Source organism: Chlorocebus sabaeus, chromosome 15 (assembly GCF_047675955.1).
Source record: "Chlorocebus sabaeus isolate Y175 chromosome 15, mChlSab1.0.hap1, whole genome shotgun sequence".
NCBI lineage: Eukaryota > Metazoa > Chordata > Mammalia > Primates > Cercopithecidae > Chlorocebus > Chlorocebus sabaeus.
Genome location: NC_132918.1, coordinates 72,763,356 through 72,782,186, shown reverse-complemented (window position 1 = coordinate 72,782,186; position 18,831 = coordinate 72,763,356). Strand labels below are relative to the sequence as shown.

The window sequence follows — 18,831 nt, the reverse complement described above, 5'->3', positions numbered from 1 at the left end:
CTACTGGACTATCTAGTGGTCCCACTGTAGGTAACCATATTAGTTAGTATAGACTTAGAAGTTATGAAAGTGCTATCACTCAGGAAATTCTAAAGGTTTTAAAAGTGCTGTAATAGGAACCTAGGACAAAACCAAATATGTTTTATCTTATACCACATATACCATCATGAATCAGTTTAAATCTACTACATTTCTCTGTAGCTTTTCCAAACATCTTCATATTCACCTTTGTCCCACAGAGGGCAGTCTTATCCCCTCCCACCCTCAGTGGAATTCATTTGATTTCTTTCATTGAGATTCCTAGGACTCAGAACTACATGCATTGCATTGTTGATAGTTGTTTATATATTGGTGTTTTGCACTCTGAACTCCATGAGATCAGGGACAAGGTCTGTTTTTGTTTTTATTTCTTCATCTTTTGAATATTTATCTATATGCCTAGCCTATAGAAAGGAAGAACAATGAAGTCATTTTCCTTGCGTCTTTGCCCCATTGAGGCTGCTCTGGTGCTTTTGAAAACACTATTCCAATGATTTTACTTTTCCTTATAGGATCAGATGATAGAAAACATTAAATTTTATCTATGACCAAGAAGAGGCAATGAAGATACATATAATTGCCAAAGAACCCTCTGCTAAAAGTTAAGAATGGTTTCACGTGGCCAGGTGCAGTTGCTCACGCCTGTAATGCCAGCACTTTGGGAGGCCGAGGCGGACAGATCACCTGATGTTGTCGGAAGTTCAAGACCAGCCTGACCAACAGGGAGAAACCCTATCTCTACTAAAAATACAAAATTAGCTAGGTGTGGTGGTGCATGCCTGTAATCCTACCTACTTGGGAGGTTGAGGCAGGAGAATTGCTTGAATTGGGAGGCAGAGGTTGCAGTGAGCCAAAATGGAGCCATTGCACTCCAGCCTTGACAAGAGTGAAACTCCGCCTTGAAAAAGAAAAGAATGGTTTCATGCTTTTCAAAATGCCAAAGAAGCTGCTCTCTGTCTTTATAAACTATACCTTGGCCTATAGAGAATTGTTCTTGGGAAGATTGTTCACTCCTCAGGATGGAGATGTTGCCAAGGGGTCTGTAGGATTACCTACTGCTCCAGATACTTAGGAAGTATTCTGAATTTAGGATACAGCTAAAACTCATTAACTTTAGGTACTACCATTTCATTGCTACTGATGAATTTAGGTTTACATTTGCCTTTGTTTAGTAAATGTTTCCCTGTGCCACATTTCACATTATTATTATTATTATTATTATTATTATTATTTTGAGACGAAATCTGAACCTGTCGCCCAGGCTGGGGTGCAATAGTGCAATCTCGGCTCACTGCAACCTTGGCCTCCCGGGTTCAAACGATTCTCCTGTCTCAGACTCCTGAGTAGCTGGGATTACAGGTGCCTGCCACTATGCCCAGCTAATTTTTGTATTTTTAGTAGAGATAGGGTTTCACCGTGTTGGCCAGGCTGGTCTCAAACTCCTGACCTGAGGTGATCCGCCCACCTTGGCCTCCCAAAGTGTAGAGATTACAGGCGTGAGCCACTGCACCTGGCCCCAGATGAATATTTAAAATATTCGAGAATACAATTTACCTTTCAGCACCTTGGAACACTTTATAGCCATCTCTAGTTGCACGAAAGCAATTTTAACACATTATCTTCTTGAATGAACTTTGGCTGAGGTTGAATTAAGTGGGCAACTGAGTGATAAATTTTATAATTCAGATCTTTGCTACATTCCTCTTCTAGCAGTTGGGATGAAATGAGGAGTGGAAAAAGTGCATGGCAACAAAGACATCACTAAAAAAATATTTGTGGATTAAATAAACCAATAGTTTTTTCTTCTTGCAAGATAGATGAACTGAAATTCATTGTTTAGCAAGGTCTGCCAAGCATGTATTTTTAAGACCTTCTTGAAGTTGACTACTTAACACTTTCAACTCTGGCACCATGGGTCTTGACTCCTACTTTGTTCTTGTTACTATGCCACATCCTCAGCTGTCACCTAAGATGCTCTTAGGTTTTAAGAAGAACAGATGTATTACCCCACCTGTACATTTACTCATTTAACACATGTGCTGAGAGTTTACAAGGGCCAAACACTCAGGTAGACACAGGGATATCTGAGAAAAAAACCAAAAACCAAAAACCAAGTTTGCTGTACACATGAAGCTTACATGGAGCTCGCATTTGTGCGTGTGTGTGTGTGTGTAGACAATAAGCATAATAAGTCATAAAATATATAGAATGTTATAGCCAGACGCAGTGGCTCACACCTGTAATCTCAGCATTTTGGGAGGCTGAGGCAGGTGGATCACCTGAGGTCAGGAGTTCTAGACCAGCCTGGCCAACATGATGAAACCCCATCTCTACTAAAAATACAAAAAATTAGCTGGGTGCGGTGGCAGGTACCTGTAATCCCAGTTACTTGTGAGGCTGAGGCAGGAGAATCGCTTGAACCTGGGAGGCGGAGGTTGCAGTGAGCCGAGATGGTGCCACCGCACTCCAGCGTGGGCAACAGAGTGAGACTCCGTCTCAAAAATAAATAAATAAGAATGGTGCCATAGTAAGAGTAGTTCCACTCACCGGAACTTAAAATCAGTTATTTCTGTGAGTTTCAGCTTCCTCATCTGTAAAATGGAGCTATAACATATTTTGTAGTATTTTTGTTTGTTTGTTTGTTTGTTTTTGCTGCTCCAGTCAATGAAAGAGACACTTTATTGAGGCTCTAGGGAGGCTGCCCTTCGAGGAAGGAAGAGCCTTGACCTTCTTCTTGGGGTGCAGGTTGTTGGTGTGGTCACACTTCTTGCAGCAGTTGACAGCAGGGGGGTGCAGGCAAGCATAGCACTTGCGGCAGATCATCTTGTCAAAGTTGCGTTTCTGGAAGAGCTGGCGGAGGGAAGGCTCAATAATGCCACCTCGCAGGCGCAGCACCAGGTGCAGGGTGGACTCTTTCCAGATGTCGTAGTCTGAGAGAGTTCGGCCATCCTCCAGCTGTTTGCCGGCAAGTATCAGATGCTGCTGGTCAGGTGGGATACCCTCCTTGTCTTGAATTTTGGCTTTGACATCCTCATTGGTGTCACTGGGCTTAACCTCAAGAGTGATGGTCTTGCCCGTAAGGGTCTTCACAAAGATCTGCATCTCTGCGTCTGCAGCTCGGCCACCTCACTGAAGAAAAAGAGGACGGCAGATATTTTGCAGTATTGTGAGGATTAGAGATGAAATATATTTGCCAAATGTCACAGTCTCTAATTGTAGGCCTCTTTACATAGTAGTTATTAATAGAGGCACATCTGCTCTTGTACAAGTAAGTGAACAATGTGTGCTGGACTAGAAGTAAGTCTGGGAAATTTAGGACAAAAGGGGACCAGGGCCCAAACAAGGAATGAGTCATCCAGCATACCTAGCTACCTATTGCTGACAAAAAGCTTTACTAATACCCTGTTGGAGATGAATAGGATGTGAGCTCCGGATCCGCTGATGTATTTATATATCCTTCCATTGCACGGCTTCAGTTCTTTCCAACTAAACCTCTCCTTATCTTTTTTTATTTTATTTTTTATTTTTTTGAGACAGGGTCTAGCTCTGTTGCCCCGGCTGGAGTGCAGTGGTGTGATCTCAGTTCACTGCAACCTCTGCCTCCTGGGTTCAAGCGATTCTCCTGCCTCAGCCTCCTGAGTAGCTGGGATTACAGGCGTGTGCCACCACACCAGGCTAATTTTTGTGTTTTTAGTAGAGACAGGGTTTCATCATGTTGGTCAGGCTGGTCTCGAACTCCTGATCTCGGGTGATCCACCCGCCTCGGCCTCCCAAACTGCTGGGATTACAGGCGTAAGCGCCCGGCCAAACCTCTCCCTATCTTTATGAAACGCTCAAGAGAAACCTGTTAACAATAATGACAATTATCAGGATGCTATGTGCCAGGCACTTTTATGAATAGAAATCCCCTTAATCCTTCAATGAGCCTGTGTGGCAGGTATTAGAATCATCCCGTTACTGAAGGGATATTTGAGAGACGCCCTACAGGGTGGACTCAAGAATGTGGCAGCTGGTCAGGTGTGGTGGCTCACGCCTGTAATCCCAGCACTTCAGGAGGCCGAGGCGGGTGGATCACCTTAGCTCAGGAGTTCCAGACCAGCCTAGCCAACATGATGAAACCCCGTCTCTACTAAAAATACAAAAAGTAGCTGGGGGTGGTGGCGCACATCTGTAGTCCCAGCTACCCAGGAGCCTGAGGCAGGAGAATAGCTTGAACCCAGGCAGCGGAGGTTGCAGTGAGCCGAGATCACGCCATTGCACTCCAACCTGGGCTGGGCGACAGTGCAAGGCTCCATCTCAAAAAAAAAAAAAAAAAAAAAAGTGGCAGCTGTCGTGGTGCTCAGTGGGCGAGCAAGCACAGGAGGACACCTGGTCAAGTGTACCCCATCTTTCACGGTCCCCGAGTCGGGGTTCGTGCCTACTGGACTGACAGAAAAGAAACTTTCAGGAGTCGTGAAGACCCGTTAGTTGCTTCGGAGGTTATCCTGGGCGTCCTTGAGAGAGGTGGCGTCCTCCTTCCCTGCAGTCTCTAAAGAATGTAGTTAGGAGCCAAGGGAGGTGGTGACCCCCCACCCCATTGAGAACGTCAGGGGAGCTTCCGACTTGAAAAACTAGTTAGACGCTCAGCTTCGGTCAATTAAGCTTATACAAAGAGGGGCGGGGCGTCCTGAGGAGGTGGCACGGGGGAGGTGGGCGGAAGTCCGCCAGCCGCCGATTGGCTGGGACAAATATCCTTTCCGCCTCCCTCCCGCCCCATCTCCGGGTGGCCTAGCGGCGCGGCCCGCGGGCGCGCTGAGGAGGCTGGCGGTGCCAGACTGGCAGGGGGCGTGACCCGAGGAGGCGGGGCGGAGGGCGTGTCTTGCCTGGCCCGGGGGCCGCGCTCGTCACGGTTTGCGGCTCCGCCCCCGAACCCCTCCTCCTACGCGACTCTCCTCCTTCCCGCTCGGTCCTTCGGTTCGCTCAGTTCTAGCTCCAGGTTCCACGCCGCGGCCTCGCTCTTCTGCGAGAGCCAGCCCAGCGGTCGCAGCGCGCACACGCACGGCCCGCGTCTCCCGCGCCGGGCGCCCGGCTCTCCCCACGCGCGCACACCTCGCGCACGGACGCACCCACGTTTCTCCTCGCGCGCCGGGGGCTCGGCGGCGGCGGCAGCGGCAGAAGCAGGCAGACCGCGCGGGGCAGTACCGTAGCGGCCGTCAAGGGCTGGCTGGCCGGCCATGGAGGCTGATGGGGCCGGCGAGCAGATGAGACCGCTACTCACCCGGGTAACGAGCAGGGTGAGGGCGCCGCGGCGGTGGGGCTCCTCGGCGGGGGGAGGGCGCGGGGCGAGGCAGACAAAGGCGGGGGGCGCGGCGGCCGTCGCGGCTCGGCCACCTAGTCCCAGGCCCGTCGCCCCTCCACCTCCCGGCGGCCGGCGCGCCTCGCCGTCCCCTTTGTGTAGCGGCCTGGGGCGCGGGTGCGAGGGGGCCGGCGGCTGCGCCCGGGAGGCCCAAGTAGGGGCGGCCGGAGGCGCGCCGCGGGCATCCTCTGCGCGGCTCAGGCGGGACCCCGACATCCCCACAGAGGCCGCCTGTGACCCCGACCATCCATCGCTTCCCTCAGTGCTCGCCTCCCCCGTTTCTCAGCGCGCTCCCCAGGCGGGGTCCTGGTTCCGGTTGCTTTGGCGCAGGAGTTTCAGATTAGCCCTCGAAAACCTATCTTTCTTCTCCTTCTAAGAAGGACGGCGGCTCCACCTGTCTCTAGCCCCAGGCAGTGGTGAAGAGCTGGTTGAATCTTTCCCCCTCTTTCCGAGTGTCCCCTCCCGCTCCGCGGTGCGCTTTGTTCGGTGAGTTCTCCGGCCGCGTGGACTGGCCGCGCTCCTTCCCGGCCAAGGCTGTTTCGCTGTTGCCTGCCGGGTCCGCCTTCTCCACTGGCTGGAACCCGGGGAGTATCCTCCTGCCGCAGGCCAAGTAGAAGGAGGAGGGTGTCCTGAGCTGTCTGGTGCTCCTTCTCTAACTCATCTAGCAAAATCGCGTTTCCTACTGAGACTGGCTTTGGCTTCAGGGTTAGAAGGGAATGGGGATGGACTTAAGGCCGGTGTTCCCATTTGTGATGATGGGTGAATGGCCCATGCTCAAGAAGCGGACTTCCTGCTTTCATTAGAGCACATGCGTCTGTCCCCGCAGTTGTCTCTCCTTTCCAAGTTCGTGACTCAAAGGAGATGAAAGTATTCTAAATTTTCCTACTTCTAATTTTTACTGTGCAACCAGCAAAGGCGGGAAGGTTGCAGGGAAAATTGTCCGGTCTTTCACAAGTAAGAGAAAAATTACTTCTATGTTTTTATTCAAGAGTTGTCTTTAAAACTGCCTGCCGGCTTTCCCTTTTAACTTTCAGGATTATTGTTAAGGTTATGGAAAGTAGTCATTCACTAGTTCAGTACGTTCATATAAGTTCTCTAACAGAGGAAAACTCAGTCACCAGACAGTGAAGTCATTTAGCAGTGTTTATTGGAAGATCATTCACAGTGATGATAATGGAATACTGCAAACTCATCCTAAATAATCTGTAATAATAATAATAATAATTATTATTATTATTATGTTAGGCCAGAGTCTCGCACTGTCGCCCAGGCTGGAGTGCAGTGGTGCGATCTCGGCTCACTGCAACCTCTGCCTCCCGGGTTCAAGCCATTCTTCCGCCTCAGCCTCCGGAGTAGGAGGGATTACAGGCACGCACCGCCACACCCAGCTAATTTTTTGTATTTTTAGTAGAGTCGGGATTTCGCCATGTTGCTCAGACTAGTCTGGAACTCCTGACTTCAGACAGTCCGCCCGCTTCCCTCGGCCTCCCAAAGTGCTAGGATTACAGGCGTGAGCCGCCTCGCCTGGCCTTCTGTAATTCTTTGTGTTGCCTTTGAATAAACTGTTTTATAGCACTTTCTCTGTGTGTTTCAAGTGTGATGTTGTCTGTTCTTAATTTCAATTGAGCAGTAAAGTGCATTCGAGTTTTCACAGAGCTGGGTAGAAACTATGGTGTGTTCTCAAGTATTGGCCTGCCTAGCTAGTAGAGGAAGCATATGATAAGGCCATTGCCCTCCAAATTATTCATTCATTGTAACAACACTTATTTGGACTAGTATTTATGCTATTTAGACTGTTATTTACACTACTGTAGTGTCCAACAAGGCAGAACCAACTCCATCCTAATATTTATTTATATATTTTTGAGAGGGCGTTTTGCTCTGTCGCCCAGACTGGAGTGCAATGGCCTGATCTTGCCTCACTACAACCTCCACCTCCCGGGTTCAAGTGATTCTTCTGCCTCAGCCTCCCAAGCAGCTGGGATTACAGGCATGTGCCACCACACCTGGCTAATTTTGTATTTTTAGTAGAGACAGGATTTCACTGTTGGTTAGGCTGGTCTCGAACTTCTGACCTCAGGTGATCCACCAACCTCGGCCTCACAGAGTGCTGGGATTACAGGCGTAAGCCATGGCACCCGACCCAACTCTATCCTGATAGAAGTGATATTTGAGTTGGGAGACAGATGACAAAGGAATTGCTAAACACTGCTGTTAGTGACATGGTAGGGGAGCACTTTAGGAGGGTAAACCTCCTAAGTCTTTGAGAAGATAAGGCTTGGCTACAGTTAACATATATAAATTAATAATAGAAATCAAATACAGTAAACTAGCATATAGTCTAAGATTAGAATGGGAGAATAGTAAAGCTGTAGGTTGAAATGACTTGAAAACAGGAAAGAGGAACTATTGGCGTTGGTAAAATCTTCGCTCACCCAGTTTTGGTAAATGAAAGTCATTAAAGTGAGAGATTATGATATTCATCAGTCATAATTCTAACTTGCAGCAGACTGCTCAGCAGCCAAAAAAGTAGAACAAATTAATATTCATAAAATCTCGTCTTAGATTTGTAATTATGCAAAAAAAATGTGGAATAGATTGGTGGCAGTTTATATTACTCTGAAATTGGAGCCCATCTGTTTCATAGTTTAGCCTCTATGGTTTCTTCTGCTCCTAAAATTCTATAATTTTCACTGATCAGGGTGTTGGGATAGAGAGAAGAAAGTCATTAATCTTGAAAAAATGTAACTTGTCTTTTGCTTTTGCTATAAAGCCTCATAATTGTAAGCCTCACTTGGAATTGATTTGTCAGTCTTTTTTTTTGTTGTAGTCAGTCTTATTTTCCAATATAGGTTAAATCCTATTATAAATAGCGTAGTTTAGAAGGTTTCTAAGTATTAGCAGGTAATATACTTTCTTCTAAGCAGTGCGTGATTTAACACAATTCTGATACCACTTATGTTTTAGGACCATGATATTTTTCCATGATTTATGATTTTATTCATTTTGCACATATTTATTAAATATCCTATAGGTTCCAGGTAATAGGGATATAGTCAAACAAGGTAGACAGAATTCTGCCTTTGCTGAGTTTATTTTGGCATATGGTGTGAACACAGTGATGGCATTTACATTTCTGCTTTCCATTTGTGAGTGCCAGTTAAAACATTTCATGAGTCTGTAAGAAATTAAAAAAAAAAAGTCATTAGAATAAATGACAGACAACCCAGTACTGATTGGCAAATGGAAGGTTTTTTTTGTGGGTCTGTAAGTAGGCATTCTCTTTGAGGAACTGCAGTTTGGTATTGATACTAGGTATTGATACAGCACTCTAGGAATAGTATCAGGATTTCAATTACCCTTTTGCCTTATTCTAAGTATCTTTGGGCCACAATCCATGGAGTTGTAATAAAGGGAGAGAGCAAATCTGAAGTTGTAGGACAAGGCTGGGTGCTGTGGCTCATGCCTGTAGCCCTTGTACTTTGGGAGGCTGAAGTGGGAGGATCACTTGAGCCTAGGGGGTTCAAGACCAGCCTGGGCAACATAGTGGGACCCTGTCTCTACAAAACATAATTCCCCAGGTGTGTTGGTGCTTGCCTGTAGTCCCAACTACTTGGGAGGCCGAGGCAGGAGGATCACTTGAGCCTGGGAAGTTGAGGCTGCAGTGAGCTGTGATTATGCACTGCAGCCTGGGTGACAGAGTGAAGCCCTGTCTCAATAAAAGATGAAACAAAGCTGTAAGACATCAATGAATGGTTTTGCCTGGTAATTGAGACTGGGCAGTACACAGGTTTTCTTCTAAGAGCTTAGAGAATTTTGTTACATTAGACTCTTGTTTGAATAGGTTAGAATACAGAGCCAAAGTAACCTGGTATTGGAGGAACCTGATATATTGTTTTAGTGGTATGTGGTATGCTAACCAATATATTCTAAAACTTTGCTGGTTATAATTGTCAACATCCTGTAATGGGTTGTTTTCTTCCTCTTTTCCTCCCCCTCCTTCTTACTGTATCTTACCACAAATATGATCTTAAAGTGGATAGGATCTGCAACTGACTAAACTGTGTGGGCCATTCAGGCGCTTACAGATATTTCCATAGGGTTAATGTTAAAGATTAGTTACAGATCAATGTAACTTTTGATTTATACTATGGTTTCTTGATGATTACGATTTCCTCTGTAGCTATCACTTTTTATGCATACATTATTTTTAGTTTTGCAATGAGCATGTACATTCTAGCTTACAGTGAATTTTACCTCTATTTTCATTTAGCAGGCAATGTTGTGTATTTTGTTGCATTTTTGCAGTTTGGGAAAATTTAGGATTTGCAATTGTAATGGTGACAAATCATAAGAGGTCTTTGGTTGGCATAGTGTTATGGTAGTGTTTGGCAGTGCTGCTGTTGACAATCTTCCCTAAGGCAGAGGGCTAGCTGATTAGAGTAGACTAGGTTGCTTAAATTAGTGACTCTTTCCTTCCATGGACCAGACATTTTCAAATGACTGTTAAAAGAAGAGAGTGGCCTAATACTTCTTTTTTTTTTGTTGAGGCAGGGTCTCATCCTTAGGATTGCCCAGGCTGAAGTGCAGTGGCACCATCATGGCTTACTGCAGCCCCGACTTCCCGGGCTCACGTGATCCTCCCACCTCAGCCTCCGGAGTAGCTGGGAATACAGGCACACCACCACGTCTGGCTAATTTTTTGTATTTTTAGTAGAGGCAGGGTTTCAACATCTTGCGCAGGCTGATGTCGAACTCCTTAGCTCAAGCGATCCACCCTCCTCCACCCCGCAAAGTGCTGGGATTACAGGCGTGAGCCACTACACCTTGCCGACACATCTTTTCAGTACTTGGTTTAGAAAGTTAATGTGTTTATGATACAGATTTGCATTTCATCTGGAGCTAATATGCCAATACAGACAGATTCTAGTTTGGTGTTTCTCTTTTTTTTTTTTTTTTTTCCCCCTGAGACAGGGTCTCACTCTGTCACACAAGCTGGAGTGCAGTGGTACGATCTTGACTCACGGCAACCTCCGCCTTCCGGGTTCACGAAATTCTTGTGCCTCAGCCTCCCCAGCAGCTGGGATTACAGGGGTGTGCCACCATGCCCCCATCTCTGTCTTTCTCTCTCTCTTTTTTTTTTTTTTTTGTATTTTTAGTAGAGACGGGGTTTCGCTATGTTGGCCAGGCTGGTCTTGAACTCCTGACCTCCTGACATCTGCCTCGGCCTCCCAAAGTGCTGGCATTACAAGCGTGAGCCACTGTGCCTGGCCTAGTTTGTTGGTTTTAAGCAGATTTTCAGATTTCTTCCAAAGAGGATGTTTTAAAATGTTTTAATTTTTCTTAAGCGATTTTAGTGAGTGTACTTAAGCAGTTTTCAGTATCAGGGGGTTAAAGCACAGTCCACTGTTAATAGTGAAATAGGGACGATGCTTTAATGTTGTTGGTTTTTTTTGTTTTTTTTTTGTTTTTTTTTTGAGGCAGGGTCTCGCTTTTTCGCCTAGGAGTGCAGTGGTGTGATCTTGGCTCACTGCAACCTCCTTCCCCCCAACCCGGGTTCAAGCGATTCTCCTGCCTCAGCCTCCCAAGTAGCTGGAATTACAGGCGCACGCCACCACACCTGGCTAATTTTTGTATTTTTAGTAGAGACAGGGTTTCACCATGTTGTCCAGGCTGGTCTTGAACTTCTGATCTCAGGTGATCCGCCCGCCTCAGCCTTCCAAAGTGCTGGGATTACAGGTGTAAGCCACCGTGCCCTGCCCACTTTAATGTTTTAAATGACCTTTTTTTTTTTCCTCACTTTTCAGAGAATTTTATGTGAACTAGTGTCATGTGTTCTGATTCTGTTCACTCACATCTTAAGGGCAGTAGAGAAGTTGTCTTCTCCCTCTCTCTGGATTCCATGACTGTATTGCTTCTTTTCAGTCAGATTTCCCAATTTGGAAAAGCTGTCGAATTGTGTATCTTTTCTGATTAGGAACATGAGAAGTGGTTATACTTTTGACAGTAGATTCACACTAGGAAGATGCCTCTTTTGTTTCATTACAGAAAGGACTGTGGAATGGGTTTTCAAAAGAGCATGAAGGCGGGCTCGTGAGCCAAGATCGCGCCACTGCTCTCCAACCTGCCGAGACTCCATCTCCAAAAAAAAAAAAAAAAAAGGCTCTGGGAAATCTTATAATAAATAAAGACATTAAACTTTGATGGGGAGAGAATGCAGCTTAATATTAAATGGTATTGCCAAACAGAGATCTTTGATTATTCCAGCCTAATGAGAAACGAGAAGGGGATGAGCAGTGGTTTGTTATCAACCATGGGTTCAGATCTTAACTCAGCCTCCAGTGGTAGGGCCTGAAAATTTTTAGAAAATCTCTTTCTGCCCGTGAGTTCACATCTTTAACACAGAGATAATAAGTGATTAAATGAGAGACCTATACAATGCATTGTTCAGAGCAGGCTTTCTCTAAAAAGTTACCTGTTCACTAACTTGCCACACAACAAAGGACAAAATCATAAATCTTACATTAGGATTTGCATAAATGCAAGACACACGACATTCCTCCTGCCCAGTGCTAGGATTAGAAGAAGAGTATAGTAGAACCTTCAGGGGAGTTTCATTATTTCTTCTGAGGGGCTAGAATAATGCTGAAGTTATTAATTCAGACTTAGCTGTAGTTGTTTCCTTCTATTTTTAAAAGGTTTTATTACATAAGTTTTGTGAATTAAGTTGCTAATGTTATAGAAATTAAGTATCTGAAATTTGCCTCTCTGCCTCCAGATTCCCTGATGGCTGGGGATAGAGTTTTCCTGGGTCATTCGTTGGTAAATTCTCAATTAAGTCTAGCCTAGGGTCTAACACAGTGAACAAATATATTTGTTCAATGGATGAATGTTAGGATGATGTTATTAGTCTGTTATCACACTGCTATAAAGAACTACCTGAAACTGGGTAATTTATGAAGGAAAGAGGTTTAATTGACTCACAGGTCTGCAGGCTGTACAGGAAGCATGGCTAGGAGGACTCAGGAAACAAACATGGCAGAAGGGGAAGTATGCAAGTCTTCACATGGCGGCAGGAGAGAGAGAAGTGGGAAGTGCTACACACTCTCAAACAACCAGATCTCATGAGAGCTAATGAGAACAACAAGGGGGACATCTGCCCCCATGATTCAGTCACCTCCCACCAGGCCCCTTCTTCAACATGAGGGGATTACAGTTTGACATGAGATTTGGGTGGGGACACAAAGCCAAATGATAGCAGATGATACCATGATTCAATAAGATTTGAAAGTGAATATACGGATAGTTAATTGTTTAGTCAAGTAATATGTTATATGACTTTTATTTATGGTATTAACCATTAAGAAAAAGGATGCTTCTTTGCTTGATACAACTGCCAGTAGAAGAGAATGTTTCTTGCCTTAGTTCCTTGAGTGAGAATGTTGAGTAAATGCAGTAAATGCAAGTTGGATTGATTCCAAAGAGTACATAACATTTTTTAAACCTGAGAGAAAATTTTAGGCAAGTGAATATTAAGCACCATTAAAATGAAAATTTTATGAAAATTTATCCTATTTTCACCACTTTTAAATAAATTTACATTGATTGTTGGAAAACTGGGTATTTTGCTTAAATCTTAATACTCGTGTGATTTTGCTTTATGAAAAGCAGTGACTTGATACATATGATTATAAAACCACCAATGACAAGCAATTTCAGATTCTTGATGTCAGCTGTTATATGTATTGGTTTGAAATTATGCTATCCTATTCTTTAGAATTATTACTTACATAATATAATTTTTTTTGTTCATCTGCTTTTAATTTTGTGATTTTGAGGTTTGCGAACCCTCTTCCTTCCTGGACTCTGCCTCCCTAACTTGCCAATCCATGCATAAATGTTTATACAGGTGCTATAATTAGCCAATGCACTGACTCAGTAGAGTCCTTTCAGTAATATTTTGTCTTTATTTTTGTTTTGTTCATAATTATTCCCAAATGACCTTAATTATAAAATGTCCAAGAGAAACTTCCTTATCCATTTTTGCATATGCCATTAGCAGTATCCTTGGAATAAGATTTTGTTATAAGCCTGTTTGTATCTGGGGAAGTTGGTCATTTGTTAGGAATAAGGGATTCATTCAGTCTAAAATTGGCCTTCATTTAGCCTTTCATTTTATCTTATTGAGCCAATTTATTCAGTAATAGGAAATTGAGTAAATAATCATAGGCTCTAACCCTCATTTTCAAAACAAGGTAAAATTTGGAGGTGGCTTAACCTAGATGTAACAAGTACATGTTTGGGTTTCAGATATACCTGGGTTCCCTATTTCTAATCTGCCACTTAGGTGGCTTTGGGCAACTGACATCTTTGAATCTCACTTTTCTCATTTGCAAATTGAAATTACTATATTAAACTTATCTCATAGGGCTCGTCTTAGGATCAGGTAGAATACTGTGTATAAAATACTAAATGTGCCTCTTGGAAACTTGCTATTAATAATCAGCCTGTGTTCTTATGGAGTATCCTACATAATAAAATTCTAAAAGAGTTTGTGTACAGAATGAGGAAAGAGAAAAAAAATCTTGACTATCCTTAAACCCCTGGTATTTAGATATTCTAGATAACTCTGTGGGTAGGGATTTGATATTGTTCTTGGTTTTTTTTTTTTTTTTTGAGACGGAGTGTCACTCTGTTGCCCAGAGTGCAGTGGTGCAATCTCGGCCCACCGCAACCTCCACCTCCCAGGTTTAAGCGATTGTCCTGCCTTGGCCTCCCAAGTAGCTGGGATTACAGGTGTGCGCCATCATGCCTGGCTAATTTTTTTGTATTTTTAGTAGAAATGGGGTTTCACCATGTTGGCCAGGCAGGTCTCCAACTCCTGACCACAAGTGATCTGGCAAAGTGCTGGGATTACAGGCGTGAGCCACCGCACCTGGCCTGATACTGGTTTATTGCCTAAAGCTTCACATTTTAAAGGATATGACATGTTGACAAAAATGTTTAAAAGCCTAATTAAAGCATAATATAATTATCTTCTTTTATTTATTTTGAGACAGAGCCTCACACTGTCTCCTGGAGTCACTGTTTCTAGGAGTCTCGTACTGTCGCGCAAGCTGGAGTGCAATGGCGTGATCTCGTTTGCCTTCTGGGTTCAAGTGTTTCTCCTGCCTCAGCCTCCCGAGTAGATGGGATTACAGGTGCCTGCCACCATGCTGGGCTAATTTTTTGTATTTTCAGTAGAGACCAGGTTTCACTATGTTGACCAGGCTGGTCTCGAACTCCTGACCTCGTGATCTGCCCTCCTCAACCTCCCAAAGTGCTGAGATTACCTTTAAATGTTTTAACCATTTTGACAAAACATTTAAAATGTGCTGTATCTCTCCTTTTAACAATGGAGTACTGTCACTAGCTTTAGACTGTTTTTAAAACTTACCCTGTGTTTAACTGTTTTATCATTGAATTTCTTATCTGCTGTAGATTTGTTACTGATAACAAAATCACTGTTATTTAATGGGGATGATGATGGAGGCCTCTGTTATTTCACTTATTTACTCTCTGAGACACAAATTTTACTTCCTAAGACTGCTTTCTGATTCTTGGCTTGTTGTAGACAGCTTTATTCTGTTTTGATGAGATCTTACCGTATCTTTTTGATAATGTTAGACTTTCAAAATTTAGTGTACAGAGTATAGGAAGTCAGAGAGCTTAGCATAGTGTTCGGCTGAATAGGCATAAGATAGTTTCTAGTTGTTATTCTGTTGAGGCAGGATGATAATAAATTATACTTTATAAAGGGTTCATAGTCATAGTTTCATCTTAAATTTACCATTTATATATTTTTTCTATAATATGAAATAATTACCATGAATTTTTTTGGGTAAAGTGGTAATCTTCTAAATTTTGATTTGTGTACACATACAATCTGTGCACATACACACTTTGTCATTTTATATGTGTTTGGATCATTAGATAACTTTAAGATGTTTAGGAATTTCCAGAATAACTATGTAGCATTGAATTTTATTGGGTTAATATACTCAATCTGCCTTTTTTTTTTTTTTTTTTTTTTTTTTTGAGATGGGAGTCTCACTCTGTCACCCAGGCTGGAGTGCTGGTATGATCTTGGCTCACTACAGCCTCCACCCCCGTCCCCCCTCCGGCTCAAACAGTCCTCCCACCTCAGTCTCCCGAGTAGCTGGGACTACAGGCGTGCACCACCACACTTGGCTAATTTTTTGTATGTTTGGTTTTGCCATGTTGTCCAGGCTGGTCTCGAACTCCTGAGCTCAAGTGATCCGCCTACCTCAGCCTTCCAAAGTGTTGTGATTATGGGTGTGAGCCTGACCACAAGCTGCCTTTCTATTTTACAAAAATGTGATTATACAGATGAGGAAACAGATCCAGTGAGACTAAGTAATTTACCCAGCCTAGTAAGTGAAGAGCCAGGATTTCAATTTAGGCAATCTTACTAGATCTAGAACCTACATTATTACGAGTACTATTAATTTCTTCCTAGAGCCATGTTGTCTAGGCTGGAGTACAGTGGCTATTAACAGGTGGCTTCATAGCACAGTGCAGCTCTAACTCCTGGGCTCAAGCAATCCTCCACCTCAGTCTCTTGACTAAGTGTAACCGGTCAGCTTAGATCATATATTGTCTTCAGCCAAAATAAATTGGTTGACAAATTGCATTGCATGTTTCTGTACAGTTTTTCAGTATCTAGTCTTAATTTTATCCTAATATAATATAATTTGTGGAGATAATTTTTTGTATTATGTCATTAATTAGAAGCTGCTGTCAAACAGGTATAGATTGTTTTAATCTCTTAATAAGAATTTATAAGGCTGGTCTCAGTGGCTCACGCCTGTAATCTCAACACTTTGGGAGGCGGGCGGATCACTTGAGGTCAGGAGTTCAAGACCAGCCCGGCCAACATGGCGAAACATCGTTTCTACTAAAAATAAAAAAGTTAGCTTAGCTGGGTGTGGTGGTGTGCACCTGTAATCCCAGCTACTTGGGAGACTGAGGCAGGAGAATCTGTTGAACCTGAGAGGATTTTATTTACATATAAAATGCCCATCTGAATACTACTCTACTATGTCCTAAATTTGGCTAATATAAAAATGAAATATTTAATAGTACTTTGCCTTGATAATTGTTTTTCTGAATGAAATTAAAGTACAGCTTTCTTAAAGCAACTACTAGAGAAGTTTTTTCAAACTCAGAATTTCTTTGCCTTTAGAGTCATTCTCTTAACCATAACCATAGCAAGAGAGAAAAATTCCATGGTTCTAATCATAACCACTAGATGGTGATCTTATATATTGGTGAAGCCTAAATTTTAGTGGTATTAAAATACTGAAATGATTGCCCAAATTAAGCAATGTGAACTCAGCAGTGCTATTTAGCAGTATGAAAGGAGTGGACTGGCTGTACTCCTCACTGAAACATGTTTTAAAGTGAGATGGGTTTCCATTTGTTTTATGGGATTTCTCCTTCCTCTTTTCTTGTTGACATTTATGCTGCTTATTGCTGTGATTTCAGTTTTATTAGCTGTTACTGAATTGCTAGCAAAGTGTTTTAAAATAATGAAGTGAAAATTTGTGTGATTGATTTAATTATGTTTTACTTACAGTTCCATAAATAAGGCATATGAGTAAAATTATATGTAGTTTAATATAGGGGAAGGTATGTGGCCTAGTGGAATGAACATGGGCTCTTTGAAATCAGATACCCCTGATTTGAATAATGATCAGCTGTGTTACCATAAGGAGTTTTTGTGAGAATTAAAAATGATGTTTGTAAGTGGCCGAGTGAAAAGTGCATTGTCCCTGGAGGTGGGACATGATTTTAAATTATATCTTATCCAAGCTGAAGCAATGGGACCTTGAGAAAATTATTTAACTTTTCTGAGTCTCAAGTTTCTTTCACATATTTGGGAGAGTAATACTTGCTCCTAAAATTGTTTAGTGTAAGACTATTATAAAAGCTAGTAACAACCACAGTGTATGACTGTGGAATACTAAATAAAACGAACTTCCTTACCCATCCATTATTAATGGAGATTATTCTTCCCAAACTTTTATTTCTAAAGAGTTTAGGAAAATATAAAAAAAAAAAAAATTTTTTTTTTTTTCCTCGAGACGGAGTCATGCTCTTTTGCCCAGGCTGGAATGCAATGGCGTGATCTTGGCTCACTGTAACTGCTGCCTCCCAGGTTCAAGCAATTCTCCTGTCTCTGCCTCCCAGTAGCTGGGAGTACAGGCACACACCACCACGCTGGCTAATTTTGGTATTTTTTTATGGAGATGGCTAATTTTGGTATTTTTTATAGAGACGGGGCTTTGTCATATTGGCCAGGCTGGTCTCGAACTCCTGACCGCAGGTGATCCACCTGCCTCAGCCTCCCAAAGTGCTAGGATTGCAGGCGTGAACCACCGCACCCGTCCAAGAAAGTAAAAATTTTAAAGAATTTAAACATATCTTGTCATAATTAAAATTGTGCACCTTAATGTACCCCCCCTTTTATATAAAGAGAAACATGGGCCCTCTGCTTTGTCAGCAGTGTCATTTCATCTAATTATATTCCTGTATTATGTTCCTATACAGAAAAAGTAATTTCCCATCTGTGAAGGAACTTAAATGGATACCACATATGCGTTCTTAATCACTTTAATTCCTGTACAGTTTTCTACTTAATTTAAAATTTCTTGGTTTCCCCCTGCCCTTTGGCCGATTGAAATTCACAATTAGAAATTTAAGCTATGTAGTATTTTTCTTGAATTTAAGATTTCAAAAAATCAGTTAATTTGATTATATAATTTAATGATTGTAAAGCAGTAAAATGTTAGTATTTTATTTATTTATTTATTTTTTACTGTGCCTACCAGTTTTTGGAAAATGGGAAAATGGTTAGGAAAATTTTGAAACATCTTCTGTAGGTAGCTGACCTTGTGAAATGGTTTATCAAAAATGTTACTTGCTTTTTTTTTGAAGTTGTATCTACTTAAAACAAGAATTGATTGTAGGTTTGTTTTTTATTATTACTATTTTTTTTTGAGACGGAGTCTTGCTCTGTTGCCCGGGCTTGGAGTGCAGTGGCGCCATCTCGATTCACTGCAAACTCCACCTCCTGGGTTCAAGGTATTCTCGCGGCTCAGCCTCCTGGGTGGCCGCGATTACAGGCACGCCTGGATAATTTTCGTGTTTTTGGTAGAGACCAGCGTTCCGCCATGTTGTCCTAGCTGGTCTCAAACCTCTGAGCTCAAGCAATCCGCCCGCCTTGGCCTCCCAAAGTGCTGGTATTGTAGAAAAAACCAGGTTTTTGTCACACGGCCTGGAAAGATTAGGCACACAGATACCTTGAAAGGTGAGGGGTTACGAATTTATTGGGCGAAAAAGAAAGAACAACACAGCAAAGTGAAATGGAGTCCTGGCTAACAGGCTGTTCATCT

General features: G+C 42.9%; 2 protein-coding genes across 6 annotated transcripts in view; one reads left to right on the top strand and one right to left on the bottom strand.

Annotated features, from left to right (window-relative positions):
• Positions 1-1,615: 1,615 nt before the first annotated feature.
• Positions 1,616-3,144, bottom strand: LOC103241789 (ubiquitin-ribosomal protein eL40 fusion protein-like). Of its 2 annotated transcripts, XM_073023818.1 has the most exons (2): positions 3,039-3,141; positions 1,616-2,951 (listed from the first exon to the last, which is right to left on the bottom strand). In XM_073023818.1, the coding sequence occupies exons 1-2, from the start codon at positions 3,139-3,141 to the stop codon at positions 2,701-2,703; spliced, it is 354 nt and encodes a 117-aa protein (XP_072879919.1). In that variant the 3' UTR covers positions 1,616-2,700. The 2 variants fall into 2 exon arrangements, with proteins under 2 accessions (XP_072879919.1, XP_072879920.1); XM_073023819.1 differs by having other exon boundaries at positions 1,616-3,144.
• A 1,807-nt stretch (positions 3,145-4,951) lies between these two features.
• SLC4A7 (solute carrier family 4 member 7) overlaps positions 4,952-18,831 on the top strand; it is a 105,036-nt gene continuing 91,156 nt past the window's right edge. The window contains exon 1 of one of the 4 annotated variants that reach the window (XM_038002942.2): positions 4,952-5,312. In XM_038002942.2, coding sequence (XP_037858870.1) covers positions 5,253-5,312 — 60 coding nt within the window. In that variant the 5' untranslated portion in view covers positions 4,952-5,252. The remainder of the gene's footprint in view (positions 5,313-18,831) is intronic. The other 3 variants (XM_038002940.2, XM_008009315.3, XM_038002939.2) reach the window with 3 other exon arrangements.

What these genes read in the sequence shown, in the direction of transcription:
- LOC103241789 (XM_073023819.1), bottom strand. Translation starts at nt 3,141, where the DNA reads ATGCAGATCTTTGTGAAGACCCTTACGGGCAAGACCATCACTCTTGAG.